We start from the raw sequence: 20,973 nt of genomic DNA, 5'->3' as shown, positions 1-20,973 counted from the left end.
GGGGGGGAACACAGCTCCTGCTCCCCTCGCCCATCCCACCTGCTGCACCACGCTGGGGGCTGCCAGGGAAAAGAAGGAGTGTCCTCAGCTCTGTGGTTCCAGCCTCACTCCCCACACACCTCTCTGTGTCTCCCATGGGTCCAACAGCCTGCACGGGACAGGGCCCAGCCCTGGCACTTCTCCATCAGGGTTCATCTCCCTCTGGTTCTTCTGGGTTCAACGTGGAGGCAGCAGCTCTGGGGCAGAGTCCAGGGCCCCAGGGCAAGGTGGGAAGATGCAAGTCCCTGTCCCTGGAGCAGAGTCTCCCTGCAGGGACACATGGCCTTTGGGGTCCCTGATATGACTCCCCCTGTCACACCTCAATGAAGGCCCCAGCACCGTGCTGGGAAGGATGGAGCTGCAGAAGGGGAGGGAGGGAAGGTGCTGCCAGCAGAGCAGCCATGCAGGCAGGGAGACTGAGACAAACTGCTCTGGGGTGTGGGACAGGCAGGAGCACTGCAAGGGGCCACAGAGGATAGGTATGAAGCACCCAGCAGTGGGTCCAGCCTGCCAGGATGGGGGGCACAGGACCCAAAGGCTGCACTGGTCTCTCCTTCAGCATTTCCCCACCTCAGGAGGCTGCTGTGACTCATGGACTGTCTGTCCCCTGCTCCCCTGCCAGGACAGCCTGCGGTCCTCGTGTCCCTAGCACCCCAGCTGTTGTACAGGGAAGGAGGCAAGCACCAAACTCAGCTGGATCCCAGGCAGCACCTGCTCTGAAGCTGGTTTTGGACAGGGAGCCAGGAACCCATTGCAGCCACCACTGCTATGCCCACCTCCTCCCTGCACACCCCCGCACACTACTGAGCTGTGCACACACACGTGTGTGTGTTTGTGTGTGTGTGTGCGTGTGTGTGTGTGTGTGATGCTCCTCCAGCTGCTCCCCCCACAGTGCAAGGTGAGGAGACTGGGGGAGACAAAGCCAAAACTGAGGGGCCATCACTCCCTGCAAGGACAAACACCACTCCTTGGCCAGCCCAGAGCTCCTCCAGCTCCACACCACCACGACTCCTGCCAGCTGCCAGAAAGGATCTGCTGGAAACAACTAATATATGTAGATTGTTTATTGATTCCAACATATTAATAGATTGGATAATAAACAGTACTTTTAAACATTCTCTTAACCAAAAATATAACAAATATTTACAATCACTCAGTAAAAATACAAAAAGCATACAGAGGCACTGTCTTTCTAAAAGACATAAGTGTAAGAGGTATCAAAAAATAGGAGACAAACATTGCTTGTTACAGAATACTTTACAATCACTGACTTGTGCAGTACAATTGCTATTGGAATATCATTACATCTGTGCAGTTTTGCCAATATGCTCACATATGTAGAATTTAATTAATACCAAGCTAAACTGCATTCCAGGTATATCAAAAATAAAGATAAAACAATGAAAAGCTCACATAAGCAAAAGCTGGGTTGGGAATTCAAGGTAATTACCCTCTATACAAGCGTTCTAAAATATAATGTGTAAAGCTTTTCTAAAGAGAGACTATCCCTTTCTTCTTTTGTTTTTGCGAAGGCAGCAGTAAGTTTATCCTTAAAAAAAATTTAATTCTAATGTTTTATATAAAACTTAAATGGCAGGTTCATATTTCCACTGTTGCCTGGGAAGAAACGACTTGGGAGATAATGAAAGAGGTTTTGCACCACCACTGATGCCACACGGGTTTCTTCTGTGAGTGGCATCACAGACAGGTTCAGCCCTTGGGGAGTGGACTCTGGCAGGTACAGGCAGGGTGCAGGCAGCCCCAGTGCACTGTGCATCCCAGCCTCAGCAATGGGCTCTGATCATCTCCCACTGAAGCTTCACTCACCTCTGAAACTCCTGAGAGCGGAGGCAAAGCAAATGAGGCAGGAAAGCAGCACTTTGCCTGTTGTTAGCAAACATCCACTTGCTCCTGCAAGGACAAACTGCACAAAATGCCCTGCAGATGCCTGCAGACACTGCCTGCCCGCTGCTTTGTGCATCAGGTAGATGAAACCAGCACTCAGAGGCTCAGTCATCTCACTCTCCCCTTTCTGCAACAGGAGAGGCCCATTAAAAGCTGCACAGCTTTTTTGGGAATTACTTGGAAGTTTAAGATTTACAAAGCATGAAGAAATACTGTACGGTGAAATCACAAATAGCTAGAACACAACTTTCATCTGCAAGTCAAGAACAAACCAACAGCAGAGAGTGAGCAAACTGAGGTATGGCAGTGGAAGAACATGACATGAGGGATTTTAACTGTTCATCAAAATCAGACCCTGAGCACCAGGAACCCAGTGGAGGTACCAGGTCAGGAATCAGCGATCCAGAGGACACCACTTCAACAGAGAAGCGTACAACAGGTACTAACCACCATCTTATTTCCATGTGGATTACTGAAAAAAGGGATAATGTCTCTTCAAATCCATACCAGACACACTACATTTGGCTATTGGCCCCGATCAATGTGATCGGTTGACTTAAAAATAAACAAACAAAAATCCCAGCAAGGACCAGCAGAGAAGCCACACTGTGCGAGGCAGGAGAAGCAGAAGTAGTAGCTCATTTGTCCATAGTTTATGCATGATTTATTTACAACAGCTGTATTGGCTATTAGGAAAATATGATTAGCAAGACTTCCACTCACTTTAAAAACTTGTCAGTGCCTGGGAAGCCCTGCAGAACAGACGGATGCTGTTGATGTGCAAACACCATGTTTCGATGGGGGATTTTATTCAACTGCTCTTCCTGGCTGCCAGAGGAGACCCCGACTCCCTCCCCAGAGGAGCTTTACTGTATCCTCAAAGACAGCACGATCAGGTTTTTGGGGAAAAAGGGAGGTCACTTTAGTCACAACCCCTCACCCCTTAGGCTTTTGTTCAACAGGCTGAAACAGAGTACAGCTCAGCACCCGAGGCGATGGGAACCGTTTGACTGGATTGACCTGGCACAACACAGATGATTTTCTGACAAAACTCCATGGAGAAGGTAACAAGCAACTACAGTTGATGGTGGGATGCTAGGACTTGGATTGACATCCCACAAAAATACCAGTTTAACAGTTATATTATCAATGTTACATGTGCTGAAAATAATCGCTCTGCCCTGCATTGCTTTGACACTTACAATAATCTTTAGTCATTAAGGCCTGTGCAGGTTCATTATATTCATTAAGGCCTCGAAAAAGCAAAAAGCATTTATTATCATACCCCTCTTAAATAGATTTTTCTCAGCTATTTGCTCCTCCTTGTGCCAAACAATTCACACAGCCAACCAATTAGCTAGGAACTAGGCATCCCTTCCTCAGCAGGGCTGCTCGTTTGTCTTCCCAATTCCAATCCAGATGGGCACGTCCCAGCCAGCCGGGAACACCGACCCTGGCGCCGCGCGGGGGCCACGGGTCACACATTCACCCGGCAGCATCAGTCCCAAGCTGCTATGGGGAAAGCACATCCAAAGGCTTTGGCTTGTTTTTGGTACTTGTGTCGTTTTTCAGAAAATGCTGCATTCACCTTGCACCCCCTGCACGCTTACAGGAAACCAAACCAAACCACAACAAAACGACAAACCCTTAAAGCTCGTGACAACTATGGATATAGAAATAATTTCTGAGGCACTGTAAAAAGGACAAACATCTTCTTTCTAGCTTAGGCTGTAAACATCACAACAAAGATTTACAATTAAATGTTTAAATACATATTCACACATTCATGTCCAATTTTAACACTAGAATGGGGGCATCATGTGCTAGAAGAAAGAAAGAAACTGCAGGTATTTCCAGTTCTACCCCTCCGGGCTCTGGCTGGCTAAGCAAAATCAAACAAGCAATTTATTTGACCATAGTCAAACTAGAGGGTCACATGTTAATACTGGCTGGCTGCAAGTCAACACTGTCATTGACATCAACACCAGTTTTACTTAGGATTTAAACCAAAACTTTTCTTCTATTTTCTGGATGAACTCAACAGGGTTTTTTAACCCATCATAAAATGCATTACGCTCTTATACAAGCATTAGAGCATCTCATATTCAGCTTCACAGATTTTACTGTGAAATGAAGGTGATTTATAATTATTCTGTTTTATTTTTAAAGATAACCTTGCACCTAAATCCTGTGCAAGTCTGGTAAAAGGCCAGAATGTGTGGGATGATCAGAAATCCCACAACACAAGGCTTTAGTTTTGGTTTCCAGCAACAGACTTTGCATGCTGAACTCTGCAGGGCAAAACCTGCTTAGAGCTCTCTGGGGAAAGCTGTAGACTCCTCCAAGGGCTCCCCGTGAGCTCCAGCTTCCCCATTCCAAATACTGACTTCACAGGGAAGGAGAGTCCCGACTATTGCCTTAGCTGGCTGGCAGCTAAAAAATTTCCAGAAATACTTCAAGGGCAAAGGGCTTTTGCTGTGTCTGTGTAGAAGGGAAGTGGGGCTTTGTGCTCAATTTATATTTAACCAAAAGCCACCCTAAAGTCCATGTATTTTTGCACCTGACAATGTCCCATTTCTAGTTTTGTGCATGTTTTGAGAGCACAGCAGTTTGTGTAGCTATTTAACTATCACATTTGACTAAGCATTTCTATTAGCCAACCAGAGCACTGCCAACACAAATAAAGGAAATTCCCATTTTAAAAAAATTAAATTAATAAATTATTTTCAGATACTTCAGCAATGTCCTTTGCTTTTGCTGATATTTTGATATATTTCTTTTTTTTTTTTTGAAGTTCATAAAATAACACTCTTAGCCTTGTAATGGTCATGTAGAAAAGAACGACGATGGAAAACTACCAAAGGATTATGTGGTATCATACAGAAGAATGCTTCCAAGGTCTGAGTGGTGGTGACAACTGCTCCTCCTAAATGCATGAAGCCTGGTCCATCTCCAGACCCCCAGGTTGGTATCCGGGTAGTCAGGACGCTCCTGGAAAATGGTTCTCTCTTTCACAGGCAGAAATAGCTTTCCTAGGTGGTGGCAGAGTGAAGTGAGGGAGAGAGATGAGATCCAACCCGCTCCATCTGGTCCGTGACAGAGGCAAAAGCAAAATCTGAGGTTAGTAGCAGCAAGATGTTAGCGTTCGCTAACAGGCAGTGTGGTCCTTCTCCCCACATCCTTTGTGTTGTGGTTTACAGAGACAGCCCAACGCTTAAACTGCTGATACTTGTTCATCTTCTGCAAAAGAAGAGGAAAAAAAAAAATAGTCAGTGATTCCCTCAGTCCCCTTCCTTGGACACTGAGGGCACAGAACAGCCCCCAGGTTTTGATTACACAGGTTCTGTGGAGATTTCACCAACTCATTGTGAGGTTTTCACTGTCTTAGTGATCAACCACAACCTGTTCAGTATCACCATTTAACCAATCCTCAGGTAGTCTGAGGTACTGTGTACAATTAAGCTCTACTGCCAAGCAGAGAACCCCAGATCCTCCAGAAGTTACAAGCATGCAGCTCCCACTATCCCAAAAGCTGCTGATTTGGGAGAAAAGCCAGTGAATTACTTTCTAACATGCAGTGAGCGTGGTATCCCAAATAAAATTAACCAAGCACTTAAAAAATATTAAAATAGCTGTATCTAAACATGTATGGTTAAATTTAGTCTAGAAAAATTCAGATTAAAATGTTTGAAGCAATTACTTCCTTTTTTTTTCCATAAAAAAGACTTAAAATCCCAACTGAATTAATGCTGGACAACTACATGTTTTTCCATAAATTTGAATTGCAGTAATAATATATATGTTAAATAGTGTTTACATATTTTAAAGAATCAAGATAGGATCATTTTGCATCAGCCATAGTTCTAATCTAAATCCACACTCACTTTAAGCCAGACTAAAATTGAAGGAAACGTCCACAACATTCTAACAAAAGAATGAGTTCACTAGCAAAGGGTACAGAGAGATCACATCAGTGCACAGGTATTGAAAGCAAATCAGCAGATAAACAATGAAGTAGGAATTCCCCCAACTTGAAGTTAGTTTGGACACAACGTAAGAGCAGCCTTTTTCAGAAAAATGTTGTATTTTGGTCACCAGAAAGATGCCATATTCAGCAGCATTGGCTGTTGCTTCAAACAAAATCATGAGGAATTTAACTGGAAGAGACACTGTCAGGCCAAGCTGGGCTGGGAAGTCAGGTTTTATTAAATGTACTTTTTCAGAAGAACTGAAATTCTCTGGTACTCTGTTCAACATTTTTAACCCCAACCTCCAGAAATCTGTGTTGAGGAAGAAGGCAGCTTAATGCCAGAGCATGAGAATACAAAAGTGAACAAGCTAAGGGTCGTACAATACTCCATCAAATCCAAAATACTCATTTTGGGTTATCACCCTGATGCCATCCTAAGGCAGCAGCACATCAGTTAATCCACCCAGAGAGGCTGGAGTATTTCTGTCTATAATTTATAGCCTGACAGTGTCCCTTGAGGTCATCATCAACTCTGAGAGGGGACAGATTTTAAAGAAAGAAAAAGTATCTACATGCTCTCAAGTATCTCAGTTGTATGGGAGATCTCACAGGTATATTTAGATAGATTTATTTATATGTAATTTAAAGTCTGTTTGCTGTCAACATGCTTTTTCTAAAGGGAAGGCATTTTCTTTTTGAAGTGTATGTCCATGCACCCTGATGCGCATGTGCACACAGCCACACAAACGCGTTTCTATCTTTGGAGATTAACCCAGCATCAATCTCCAAGAATGACCAAGAGGAAAAGCCCAGAACATCGTAGTGAAGGAAACACTGCACAGACCAGATTCACACAGCAGTTCACTCAACATCTACCAAGTCAGGTGTTGCACATACCATCCTCTTCACTATCTGCGCCAGGCAGATCTGCTAGCTGGGGGCTGGACGGCTGCCGACTATGCCACTGAGGCATCTTCGCTGCAATACAGGCCACCGGGTCACTACCGAGAGGAGCTGATGAAAGTCTAGAGAGGTCACTGTGCAGCATCTTTGACCTCTGCACTGCCACACTATAGTCTGGAGGTTTTAGGTGTGGGTGGTGGGGCGATCCTTCCTTTATGTCCGCTAAAGAAATCCCCATATATCCCGGAGGGGTGGGCGGTGGCTCCCTATACCTATCGTCCTTCTTAGGTGAGGTGACACAGTACACTGGTACAAGAAATAAGCAATGGAAATGTTAAAGAAGAAAAACAAAGGAAACAAAACGTTAAAAAAATCATGAAATGTTACAATGGCAAAACAGAAACTGATAACAAAACGCCAATGCAGAAACACTGGTTATAACGACAGCAGCAGGTATTTATGCTTTTGTTTAGGTTTTCTACTTATCTTAGGGAGTCAAAGTAGCAACAGGACCCGTGAACTCATTAGGCAAGATGCCAGTCGAGTGGTAACAGGGCTTTAACCTTCTCTACACTCAGCTTGCAATTGCAGCTCTCACTATGTCCCCACTCCTGTGGCTCCGGGACGCTGAGGAGCAGAGAGCTGGCCCAGCCACTTACTGAGAATCCCACCCAAAAGACACCAGGGCAACTTGCCCAAAGCTCCTTTGCACAGTGTGCTAGAGAGCAGTGGCAAGAACTGTTGGTCAACTTGAACAACATTCACTTCATCACCTGCCAGTGATAGGCTTAGCAGAAATTCATTACAATAAAATCCCACTGTATCAATGCAGTGTAATGACACATTCAGCCACCCAACCAGCTGTGCTGCAGGAAGAAAAACCCCTAGCACCACAGGAAACTGCTCTTGTAAGGCAAGCTGTATATAGAGCCTGGGTTTATTATTTTGCATTTTCTAATAGCAAACACTGGCTCATCATGTCCATAGTTTCCTCCCCTGTTCCTCGGCAGTTCAGGTCACACGGGCTCTCAAACCAAAGCTTAACTTCTCTTAAGTTCCCTCTCCTCCCACCCATCCCCAGGTCTGGGGCTCATGTGCATGTTAAATTGGGCTTTTTCCATGTACATGTTGCAACAGGAGTTTCAAAGCTAGGGTAATTAAAAAAAAAAAAACAACACACTATTAGCTGAGTGAATTTGCATTCTTCTTGTGGATACGTTTTAAACAGTGCATGTTCATTTATTTTTTCAGCAGCTGTAACATTTCCTTATCTTACAGGGATATGAAAGGGTCAAAATAAAGGAGTACTTCTTATTGTGGTGGACTTGGGAGATTCTGGGTGTTGGCATCAGGAACAAGAGCTGGTTCACATGTGATGGCCTCAACTCACACTTGTAAGAAAATAAACTGAATTCACATAGTCTGGATTTTAGCAGATACACGTGGGTACAGACAGTGATTTATATTGCTGATTTACAGGCATCCTTTTCATTTAACTAGCATTTAATTGGGCAGAAGCAAAGAAGTCTTTCTTCTCCCTGAAGGGATGGGGAAGGGCTGGATCCTCCAAGCAAACTCCCTCCCTTTGGTCTTTGTTGGTTTTGCAGGAGGACTGATGAGGGTGGGTAAATCTCCCTGAAGCGAGAAAGTTTCAGGCTCCCTAGTGCTATCCAGCCTAGTCCAGTAACCAAAGTAGGAAAAATGTGCCCTTTGTAATGTTCCAATTCATATTTCACAAATTCCATCCAAATAAAACACTGTAAAAGCATTTAATGTCCACAGCATTAAGTGTCCATAATTTCTGTTACCCACCCCAAGTCTCGGGACATTCCAAAACCCTTTCCCAAGGAATCTTCCTTCCCAAGTGTCTAATTGCTCAAACATCCACTTTGTAAAGAAAACAGGGTGAAATTCCACACAGTGGTTAAGGGAAACATAACTATAAGGCAGAAACGTAAATTTCTATGTGTACTATAGGTAAAAGCAATGGAAAAACTTTTCCCTTTGGATGTACAGCAATGGCACATAATCATCCCACACCCTCTCTGCTGGTAAAGCAAAGGTTGCAGTAAGAAACATCCCATGTTGCAGAAGGCAGAGACACACCTGGAGTTCTGAAGCCACCACATTCATGGACTCTGCCAAGACCACCTTCTACCATCAGGATGTGGGCAGAACCTTTCCAGCTGCATTTTTAAGGTTTCAAGCAAGAAAGCTTGTGCCAATCTTTTTGGAGGACTATTCAACACCAGCACTCACTAAGCAAACAAACTGAAGATGCCTGTTTTGTAACAATATTCTGAACTCATGCAGTCATTACTGACTCTGGCAACAAGCTGTTTGCAGAGAACAAGCAAATGGGGAAATCAAGTGAAAAGAACTTTGGCACATGGGATGATGGTGAATAGCTAACAAATTTGCATTTGCAAACTAGAAATGATATTCACCTCTTACCAGATTTGCTTAAGCAGACACACACATGCCCTGCTGAAGCCCCTTGCTGAGTGTTCCTTACCAGTGTGCTGTGAGCGAACATGGGGGGGAAGCTTTGTGGTGCAGAACATAAAGGGAATTAGAAGGGGAAGAGCTGTGAGCAAAGACAGCAGGTACTGAACAGCTAACAGGCCATCTCCTAAACCAGCTCACAGGCTCCTGAGCAGCTCTGAAGGGCTGAAAGGGCAGAGCACATGCACAGGAGTGAGATGTGAGCCAGTCTTCTGCAAGGCTCCACCATGCTGCCTTTCTTCTACAAAGTCAAGGAGAAAATGCAATCCAAGACCTCCACCCTACATGTGATGTTTATTCAGGCAATTACCTTTGATAACATAAATGCCTCTAGCAATCTAGTGAGTAATTAAACTGCATTTCAGCTGCACCTTTGACTTACAGTCCAGAAAGCTTTGCACTCCATGTTTTATCTTGCTTCTAACCCAGGTAATTTAGTTTTGGCTGCTAAACTCACTAGGACAGGGGAAGAACAACTTGCTTGGTAGAACTATGAATCTCTGAAAAGACATTTTATAAAATTTTCCTCCTTTCATATACAGCCAAACTGCAATTGTATAGCTAAATAAATGGCAATTTAACACAGCAAAGATAGGAAGGGAATCTGCTTTGCCCTTGAGCTTCCAGAAGCCAAAGCCCTGTGGATGAAACATGGCCCAGGCCCAGGGAGGTGGGAATGCTCTGTACCACTCAGCAGCCATACTCTTCCCTCGGGGGTTCATGGAAAGTCTGCATTGCATGGATTTCAGGAAGCCAAGCTCCATGCTCCTTGCCCCTTGCCAGAGGAACGCCCACTGTGATGGGTGTTTCCGAAATTGTCCAAAAAAAATAAAAGGTCATGCTACTGACAGGAACTGCCTGACATTTTCATGAAGTCAGTTCTCCTGCAGATCCATACTGCGACTGGGGAGTGTGCTGGTTTATTATTCTGTTTCCTAATGCAAAAGAAGGTGGCTTGAAAACACACTGTGTAGTGTTGTGATTAAAACCACATGTGAAGCTGCATTTAACATGCCATCCCGGCCCCAGACCTGCTGATGTCATTTCTTAACAACCTAATACCAAAATGAAAAACAGATGTAGAAGCTTCCATGAGCTGTTGGCTGGGCTTACCTATCAGGCCTTTTTCTGTACTCGAAGTCACAGTTTTGTAAGTTGTATCAGCGCCCGGTTTAGAGTCCAAAACCTCCGTCTGCTCTGCTGTAGAGTTCTCCAGCCCCTTCCGTTTTATTGTCCCATAGTTTGTTTCGTAGGTGTCTGAGAGTGAGCTGGAGGAGGCCCAGCTCTGCCGAGACTGATCGAGCTCCACGCTGCCCTTCGACTGCCTGTTGGGCTTGGAAAAGGCTTCGGAATACAAATAAGCCTCCTCAGAGTAACAGTTTGTGGGATCGACTTCAGCTATCGGCCCATCCAGCTGGGTGTGACGGTAAGAATTGAGGAGATCCCAGCTCTTCTGGTTTGGGATATTCTGGAAGTTGTCGTGAGAACTACTTGAGCATGAAGTCCAGCTTCCCCGGCCACTGTCTGCTGCCTCTACTGTGATATGCTCGTGGGAGATCTCCTCGTTGCTCATGGAGGATGTGAAAGCCATCCCTCTGATGAGAGCAGGCCTGGTGATTGACCAGCTAAATTTGAGAGCAAGCAGAAAGCAGAAAAAAAAATCTCATAAGCCTTTAAAGTAAGAGTGAGATACTCGGAGACAATTCTATTGCTTCAGAGATGAACTGTGAAGGTTATAAATGTAAGGAACATCTCTCACTGAATTGATTCCACAACATTTAAGGACAGAAGTTGCTATCCCAAGATGACTCCCACATATTAAATCTTACGGATCGAGGCTTAATATCTAGTAAGACAAAACCAAAAGCCTCCAGTTCAGGGTGTCATCTCAGGATAAGTTCTCATCGTGCCAAAGCAACATCACCTCTTGTGCGGAAAGTCCCAGGAAGACAGTGGCAGAAAGCTTGCAGTCTGCCTAAGCAACAAATGATAGTAATAAATATCCTTAAAAATCACATTAGAGCATGTTAAATGACTGGCACTTCTGACTCAGAGAGAACTGATAATATCCTGTTCTTCTGCTCTCACTACTGCTTTAATTTGTTAAGTACCATCCTAGCTTTTAACACATTTGCAGTCTCCTGCAAGAGATGTCCATCTGAACCCCACCAGTGGGAACAAGCTGCTGTCTTCACAGGAAATACTCTTAAGTTTATTGGGAAAACAGGCTCTTCCCATACAGAGCAGCCAGTACTGCAGCTTCTAGAAAGAGCTTAATAACCACAGTAGAGTTCATAACTGTGTGCTGACCAAAGCTTTCCTGCCCCTTCTGACATCAGGACACCAAGCCCGACCAAACCCAGTTGTGCCTTACCCTGGGCATGGCTGGCCATAATCAGCCAGTGGCTGAGGATGTTCTTTTCTCTCTGCTCCCCCAGAATCCACCACAATGAGGGACTGGGACAAACTCCTCTCGTCCTGCAGTGCTGCTGACATCGAGTCCACGGAGCAGTTGCTCACGATGCTGGATCGGGATGAAATCTCACTGTGACTGGAGTCTGAGAAGTTGTCAGATTTTGTGGAAGGGATGAGGGCGTAGCCTAAAGGACAGGAGAAGGGAACATCATGGTCAAAAAGCAATTTAGTTTACTATGTATGACAACAAAGCATTGACACACACATTTCAACAAGGATATTTTAAAGGAAAAACAAGGAAACCCTGTTTGCACTCAATCAGTCCCCTGAAGATCTCAGGGTGCTAAAGCTTTTAGCATCTGTCAGCATCCAGCACTGTAATTTATTAATGCAAGTCTGGTGACACCAATAACCTACCTGCAACTTCACTACTCTCCAGACCAGAGGGTTAAATCTAAACAAACAGCTGCAATATGAACAGTGGGTGGACAGACCAGCTCTCCCCAGTTTTGCACACGCTGAGCCCTCTAGGGTAAATGCAGCACGTTTCCCACTGTTCCTCTGCTCTGCTGTGATGTGAGACTCAAAAAAGATTTTGGCAGTGGACGAGGAGATGCTGACTAAGGTAAAAGCCAGCTATTAGCACTCAGGGATAAGCCATATGGTCCATTTCAGTTTTATTATCTGATCCAAAATTAACAGAGGAAGGAAAAGTGGGAAATGCAACTTTGGCAGGAGCTGGACCAGACACCAGAGTTGCTCCTGCCGAAGGGAAACAGCTGAAGACCTCACCAATTTCAGAGCAAAATATATAATGCATGTGCATGTGTCTTTCAGCTGGACTGGTGTATATTTACATAAATTAGATGAAAATGTGAAAAGACCAGGCAGTGTAAAAGCCATGCCAGTGGTACCCACCACTTAATACAGAAGACTCATGCCACAGTCTGTAAAAAATACAGAGGTGATACAATTGGCATCTGGAGCCACTGGTACACATGCCACTGAGCATACAGCTCATGATTTGAGAGATTTCACAGCTTAAGCTTGATTTTTGCTGTAAGATTTTTCAATATATTCTAAAACTAGATAAATTAACATTATTAATTTAAAAAAATGTATTTTAAGACCAGGACTTTTAAAATTAAATTTTGGTTGCCTTTCCTTTGACAATAATTAATACCTCATACTCTTCATTTTGTCTCATGGACTCCTTACAAGTTAACACAACTGTACTGCAGGAAGGAATGTTCTCAGAGAGCATCTTAGTTTTAAGACACTCTTCTTCAACAACTTCAAAGACCTGGAGAACCAAAGGGCTCATCTTCATTAAAGAGATGAACACCACCTGAAGGCTGAGTCATTAAATAACAGCACGTATATAAACTGACCAAATGCATGTCTTTTCTGGGATGAAAAGGTTAGCAGAAAAGATGTGACCAGTACAAGTGTACACCAATGCTGGAAGTGAGCAATGGATTTGCATCATATGAGGGACTGTCTGGAGTCTAATTAAGAGAATGTTGCAGAACTTACTGTTTCACTGGCGCTTGCGAAACACTAAGTACCAGAACTGCCACTGTACCTGTTCCTTGATTTTCTACACTTCACATTATTGTCTTCACTGCACTCTAAGGGTGATTAGCTATAAATAACTGACACAAGTATCTGAAAGGGAAGCACATTAAACAGCTTAAACATGTAAACGAATAATGCTGAAATAACTTAGATAAAGTCACTCTGGCATGGAGTGGACACCGCAGTCTTTATAAAGTCTTCCTTCTCCTTCTAGGCTTGATGCACAGGCAGTAAGATGTCCACAGCTTGTTGTTGCTATAGATACTTGCTATACTCAGAGAATCACTGTCCTTTTCACTCCATTCTGAAGCTTCACTGTGCTCTGCTTCCCTTTTTGCAGTAAAAGCTGTTCTTTCCCTGGAGAAGCTTCTTTCCCTGGAGAAACTTCTTTCCCTAAGTCTTCTAAACAGGGGCCCCTTCGTGTTCCTGTGCTCACGCTCAGCTTCTGTCTTTTCGCTCACATTCTCTCTTTCTCTCTTTTCACTTATGACAGAACTGTCTCTTGCTCTGCAAATCATCTGAATTTGCTTTTGTAAGTAAGCCCCACCTATTCCATAGCTGCGTTGCCCACTGTTCTTGTTGCTGGTTTCACTGGCAAGTGATGAGGAGGAGCCAGAGAGGTTCATCTGACCGCAGTTATCCGACCTCTGGATGTTATCAACTGCAATAAAGAGCACACAGGCAGATCTTGAGAAGTGACGAGATAAGGAACAGCTAAAATACTGTCCTGATTTTCAAACAACTTTTCTTGAGTCCTATTTGCATATCACTCAGGCAGAGCTCAAAAGAAAATGACTTCTAAGATTAAGTGCAACGTGTTCATGCCTAAAACGTCTTCCCGCTGCCTGTGAAGTACCTCATTTTAGTTCAATGAGCTGTTAGCAGCACTACACATACAACGGGGTATGATCACCTCAATCAAAGCAGATCAGTGCTAAAATATGCTGAAAGCAAGTCGAATTAATCAAATAATCCCAAAGAAACAAAACAGTATTTTCAAAGAACCAGATGAAAGTTAACAAAAACAACACATTTATAAGCAACGCTCAAAAATCTCAGTGGAGATTTGGGTTTGGCAACCCAAGTAATTAAGCTTCTTACATATATGTATCTATATATTGTGTTTAAGCAGAGGAAGTGGCATTCTCCTAAAGGCAACAGTATCTTGTGAAGGCAGAAGTGGATGGACCAGCATGATCTCCCCCTGGAAAGGGTGAGAAGATGCAGCAAGTCCCCATGCCATGCCATGCTGACCCAGTGGCTTTGGGCTGGCAGTGAGTCAAAAGCAGCACAGAAGGGAGGGAAAAACACCTTACACCATCTGACATGGGCCACACTGGCTGACTATAAAGTGGTGTTAAGAGATTTCAAATGAATTCCCATCCAAAGTTGACTAATGATGAAGTGATGCAGGTCTTTTAAGACGAAGACATAAAAAATAAAGGGATTCTCAGGGCCTCACGACAGACAGGGATGTATACAAAGCCCTGTGCACAAGAACAAATAGTATGAATAGTGACTCGAGGATTTAGATGGATGCACATATTCTGCAGCTAACAAAACCATCTCTTCTGAAGAAGGACAACAGCATTTTATCTCCAGCTCCACCTGACCATCTGATATTCCAGCTGCCTTAGGCAAAAAACATAAGACATCTCAACAGCCACAGCTTCTGCGCGATGCTGCCACCTTCAAGAAAACCCCAAGTTTGTGAGCCCCATTCATACAACCAGCCACCCAAATCTGATCTGATACACTGGTGGCTGTCAGCACTTAAGATCTACTGGAAACTCTGCCAGAAGCACTTAAGCATTTTTAATAAAACAATTGTTCCTCTTTTTAAACAGTAGGTGACTTTTAAGGCCAAAACATTAAAGTACATTGAAAACCATGTCTATGCACAGAAAGACATGCTTCTATTCTTGACATGAATATTCTAAACTACTGCTTCTCTTACACTTCATTACCAACAGATTCTTGCCACTGCCCACCCTGGTTTCAGTACAGGCACGAGTTCCCAGGGTGGATGCTGAACATTCCCACAGCACACATACCTTTGCGTGGAGAGCCCTGAGGAGAAGCAGGTGGGCTGGAGTGCAAAGAAGATGCCATGGACATGGTGTCATCTGTTTGCTTCTTACTACTTACTTCCTCAGACAAACTTAATGACTTCTGTGGGGAGCCTGTGCCTATGAAAACAACAATATCATTTACCCACTTTTCAAGTTAGCGATTATCTGCTTAAACTACACAGAAGCACCATCCTGAACCATCACAGGAGTACTGAGCAAAGGGAGGAGCAGCTGCTCAGATGAATTCTGCATGTGCAGGCAGTCTCCATCTCAAACTTAGATCAGGTCAGCAGTGACCACTGCTAGTGCTGGCTGCTCAGCTCAGTGTTGAGACACTCAAGTCATAACAGGAACCATTGCAATAGATAGACTTGTGGTTTTGCAAAGGACTAAGAACTATGTAACATGTAAATCTTGGAGGAAACCCTTGCCCATCACACATTGGGACAGTGTTAAACCCAACTTGTGTGATAGCCAACAAGTCAGTTCAAGATCTTCACAATCAGGAGTTCTGCAATCAGGACTCACAGGCACTACACACTATCCAGCAAGTTTAGCAAAACCAGTGTACCCCTGCACTTCACTAACAGATTATTTGGTTTTTCCTCTTAGACCACCTTGGAGAGGATACTGAGGAGTTAATTTAGGGTCTAAAGAGCTTGTTAGATCAACACTGAACACTTAACACACAGGAATAAAGAAATGCCTCTCAGCAAAGCTTCTGGAACATATAAAGTTGTACAGGCTTTTTAAGAGGAGACTGGAAATAAATACTAACTGGAAACATTATTTTATATGCTGCAATGTACTGTTTTCTGAAGCTACTTTAATGGCTATTTGTGCTCAATGTATCACAGAATCATTTCATATCATTTACTGACTGCAACAAACTTTATTTAATAACCCATAACCGCAGCTTTGAAATAATACAACAGTTATGCAAATAGGCCAAAAACGTTAGAATACATAATACTACTCTGCAAATAGCAAATTAAGAGACAGAAAGAACCTGATTCTCACTAGAAGCAACTAATAACCTATGTTGTGCTGCTCTTTTTGACAATAATATTGTTACAACAGTGTCACAGAGGTTATATTATTAAGTGTCTGTGATTTGTTTCAGTGATTTCACCTAAATATATTATGCTTCATTTTGTTATGAAAAGAAACAAGCAATGTTGTTCTGCTCTGTTTGCGTAAGACCCCTTTAGAATACAGAAATAAACCACTAAAACCCCTTCCATGGTACCTCTGACCTGTCTGAGAGATATTGAGATCACTTTAGTTCAAACACGTTCTTTAATTCAAGGGAAAAACGAAGCGACACAACAAGAGCGCATCGGGAGACACGACCTTACCACTGACTGGTTTAGGAAAGGTTCTTAAAGGTTGTGCAAATGACTACATAAACTGCACACTCTCTTTAAAACACACAGATATGCTTGAACTATTTTCAAGTGAATGAAGCAAAAGGGTATCTCAAATAATCCACCCAGTTACAAACAGCTCCACCCTCTTATTTACATCATCTGTGAAACACAGATGGACTGAAGATACTCACTGAACGTGACGTGATCCTTTGTCATTCCTTTTTTCCTACTGGGGTATAAATTCACAGTGGGAACCTGAAGAACTTGACTCATCCTGTTTTGTTGATGCTGATGGGCTTTAGTGGTTTGGCCGATCGATCTCATGGGTACTGGAGACATTTCTGAGGATTTTGCTCCTCTTCTCTCACTTAAATTCTTTGTCACTGTTAGGGAAAAACTTTCTATAAACATCTTGCACTTTGAACTGCAGGATTATTACAGCCATTCTAACTACCAACATCCATCCAAAGCAACCACGGTATGAAGTAGATAAAACACATTTGAAACCATTTCTATTCTGAACGCACCTACTTGGCTATGCTGGAGAGGCTGTTATGTGAAATGGCATTAAAACACCTAAACTCTTCAAAGTGTCCTAGAGGTACTTTACCAGAAGACAAAATTGTGATTTATTTCTATCACAATTGAAGTCCATATTTGAGATGTTTGTACACAAGGTGCAGAAGCAGGACAGCCCCTCCCTCAAAGTGACACAATGCCACTGGGAAAAGGTTGTTTTGTAGTGGCCACCAAACCTTTCACTAGGTGGCACAACTGATTTACAACACAGGGCACTGATTCTGTTTCTACTTTAATCACACAGCAACTAATAGAATTTGAAGTTAAGGCCATCTGACTTCTCCTTAAATTCCCTTGGAAAAGTCTGGGTTGCAGCATTATCACTGCTCACTCCTCCTGCAAGGAAGGCAAGGAGAATCTTCCTGCCAAGGAAAGAGACAAGGCAGCTGCACCTCCTGCTTTTCTGGATCTGTGCAAAAAAACCCTGTCTGGACAAAAACAACCTGCAAAGCCATGTACCCTGATTCAAAGTTACTTTGTCAAAATTTAAATGTGGGTAAATGCCCCAAGTGCAGAGGAACTCCCCTGGGAACAGGTTCAGGGCTCCCAACTCTACCCATGGCAGCATCACTCCCCCACCCCTCCTGCTAGCTCTGCAAACTCTGAGTATAACCAAACCTGGGGGGGTGGGGTTGATGTGCTTTTTTCTTGTCTTGGTGTTTCCTTTGCAGTTTTTAAAAATAGGTCCTTTAATAACACGCCACTCTCTACTATGTATTTATTTGTATATCCACTTAATCTTCATTTTCCTTTTCTGAAGTTTAAGGAAAAAAGGACTGGATTTGCTTAACTACATGGAGTACAACACCCAGTATACATTCCCAATTTTTACTTCCACATATCTATGGCTAGCACTGTGCAAACAAGATTTTAAACTATTTATTTAAAACAACTGAAAAACAACCTCCTAACATTTGTCTCCTGGGGACAGTATGGCCACCTGGTATGTTTGCACATAGATCATCAGGAGTTCATCCTGACATGTTTTAAATTATTGTTTCAGCAGAGGAGTAAGGCATAAAACCCACAATAGTGTTAACTCTGAGGAGAAACATCCTGTGCTGTCACAGATCTGGCTGAACACAGCACCAGCAGAACACCTGTACTAGCAACATATGATGTGTGCATGTTTCTGTTCAGAGCTACCTGTGATTTCTGGCCACCTCAGGCAAAAAGCCACTGTGAATACACAGAATTGAAAGCATTTTAAAGAGGAGTCAAGTGTAGCCATTTCTGGGATGCCGACATCAGTGCTGTTTAAAAGGAAATGTTAAATAAAAGTGCATAGGCACCTTGTGAAATAATAAGGATTTGCATTCTTAATACTGAGTAATGGAAAGGGCTTAAATTTTTATCTTCAAGATGCCATCTCCTAGCCATGTTTTAACTTATCTCATCCAAGACAAAATGGTATTTTGAGGACAAAAAAAAGTCTTAAAATGCTACATTTGGACAACATGTAAAAATTTTAATTAGCAATGCTGCTACTCTTCTACTTTGAAAAAAAACTACCCTTCAAGGAAGTGAAAATTCCTAAGGATCAAAATAAAATGCAATGACCATTTCTCATATCTAAGTAAGAATTTACTGAACTGTGTAAGACAGCAGGTCAGAAAACAGCTTGTTTAGTTAGACAGTTGCACAGGAGTTCAAATGATGAAAACAGCCCTGCTGTAGCTCTGAATTTTTGACTGTCAACCCATGTCAATCCCATCAGACCATACTGACCTAACTTGTCCTTCTCAAGCATCTTTGTTTATCATAAGCTGTAATCCATTGCAGTTTCTGTATTGATTGTGTCTCTCTTCATTTTCTTGCTGTTCATATGGTAAACACTACTTTTATCCTTCCTAATTCTGCACAAGGACAGCAGGGCAAGAACAGAGCTAATGTACTACTGAATTTCCTTCCAGACTGATGAAGACATCCAGTTTAAGAACTATAGGTCAAAACAGAAAACATCATTGAAGTTTTCTGAGCTCAACCAAGATCAGAAGCTGAACACTGGCTTGCTAAAACTGTTAGGACGTGAATTGAAAAACCAGCACTTTTTCTTGAAGGGAGATGGTTTTAAATGAGCAATTCTATGGGAAGGAACAAGATTTTTATGTATCTTCCAGATCACACCAACATTCTAGATCATTGTACTCACGAGTGCTGTATGCAGGCTCACACTGAAGTGACAGGATTTGGATCTTTTCTTCGTCTGTCTCTACGTTGAGGTTGGACAAGTACTGCTTCACCTTCCTTGCCATCTGGGCATCCTCATACAGCTTCTTGGCATTCAGAAGGGAGCTGCGTCGGGCACGTTTTTTGTGGGCACCTCCCTGTACATCTAGCATGTTCGAGTTTGTGCTGCCCTGGCTCAGAGATCTAGAAGAGAGCAAAGCAGTAAATGTTCAGCTCTCGGCAGCAACGAGGAGCTTCAGTAGCACACGCCAAAGCAGATCAAAACCAATAGTCTTCAGTTAGGGCTAGTACATGCTGATGCGAATGAGTTAAAAAGATGAACAGCATTAAAACAACTCTTGTCTTAAAATATTCTGGTAAATGGACAGCAGCAATTTGAGGCTAGAGAAGGATTTGTATGAAAATGTGGAACTGGCAAGAACGAGGCACAATGCTGCACAAGGGAGCCAGTCAGCTCTGCTAAGGACTGGCAGTGCTGCTCTGCAAAACCCACACTCCTGCAGCAGCAGAAGGGACAAACTTGGTAACTTTGCTCCTTTAAAGCATTTGGTACCCCCTGTTTGCATTAGGCTTACAACTGAAACTTCTTGCAACTCAGCTGAATACAGAAGTGAGTCACTGGTGTGAAATCCTCTTAGAAAACAGAGCTTCTGACCATGTTCAAGTAAGGGGGGAAATGATGTTAAATATGCAAAGTACATTATATTACACTCAACTTCTTTCTCCAGTTAAGTAAAAACATTCACAGAAGAGCAGCTCGTTAAAAAGATGTACCCCAACAGAGGTCAGGAAGGCAGTGATAACATACAAGTGCCCAGACTTGCACCTAGGGAAGACAACACTCTTCAATGCTTCTAATTTTGAGCTGCCAGTTCTACCAGCAACTGAAGCAAAACCAAATCATCCCCAAATGGTTCAGGTACATCAGTCAGTCCTGACTGTCTCTTCTATTCAGAATGAATCAGTGACCAAAAAACTGACTTTGGTACAGTTCAAATACACACATCACCTCTATGGCCACACCAGTCCTGATCCACTCTTTGATAAATGGAGACCACAATGTACGTAACACAAATTCCAATGAAAAGCGTCAATAAAGTTGTTCAAAGTTGTTTGTGGGTTTTTTTTAAATATTCAGAGGAATAACTTCATTTTAAAATGCTGAATTATTTGTAAAGATGTTTCTCAATACTTTGGGTGCACTTACAAAATCACAAGTGGCAGAATAAACAACCCCCAGCACAGAAAAGCCATAATGGCTGAGTCAGAATAAAACATTTTGTTTGAGGAAGTCTAAAGAATGGAGCACATGGAGCTTAAAAAATAAGAAGTGGTGGAAAAGCAGCTGACTGCAAGATTTTCAAAGAAGTTAAACAAATCAGTCTAAGAGAAAATTAAGCTTAAAAGCTGGCAGAAATGTATAGCCTAATTAAATGAAAAAGTAATG

At 42.9% G+C, this 20,973-nt stretch overlaps 1 protein-coding gene across 8 annotated transcripts in view; it reads right to left on the bottom strand.

Annotated features, from left to right (window-relative positions):
• Positions 1 to 1,088: 1,088 nt before the first annotated feature.
• RAPGEF6 (Rap guanine nucleotide exchange factor 6) overlaps positions 1,089 to 20,973 on the bottom strand; it is a 120,672-nt gene continuing 100,787 nt past the window's right edge. For 6 of the 8 annotated variants that reach the window (XM_051631201.1, XM_051631203.1, XM_051631202.1 and 3 more), the window contains 8 exons: positions 19,489 to 19,709; positions 16,949 to 17,140; positions 15,370 to 15,504; positions 13,863 to 13,976; positions 11,697 to 11,922; positions 10,436 to 10,947; positions 6,812 to 7,123; positions 1,089 to 5,184 (listed from right to left, as the gene is read on the bottom strand). In XM_051631201.1, the coding sequence (XP_051487161.1) occupies positions 5,159 to 5,184; positions 6,812 to 7,123; positions 10,436 to 10,947; positions 11,697 to 11,922; positions 13,863 to 13,976; positions 15,370 to 15,504; positions 16,949 to 17,140; positions 19,489 to 19,709 (1,738 nt within the window). In that variant the 3' untranslated portion in view covers positions 1,089 to 5,158. The remainder of the gene's footprint in view (positions 5,185 to 6,811; positions 7,124 to 10,435; positions 10,948 to 11,696; positions 11,923 to 13,862; positions 13,977 to 15,369; positions 15,505 to 16,948; positions 17,141 to 19,488; positions 19,710 to 20,973) is intronic. The other 2 variants (XM_051631205.1, XM_051631208.1) reach the window with 1 other exon arrangement.

Source organism: Apus apus, chromosome 13 (assembly GCF_020740795.1).
Source record: "Apus apus isolate bApuApu2 chromosome 13, bApuApu2.pri.cur, whole genome shotgun sequence".
Taxonomy (NCBI): Eukaryota; Metazoa; Chordata; class Aves; order Apodiformes; family Apodidae; genus Apus; species Apus apus.
Note: the sequence above shows the minus strand (reverse complement) of the source record. Positions and strands in the feature narration are given on the sequence as shown.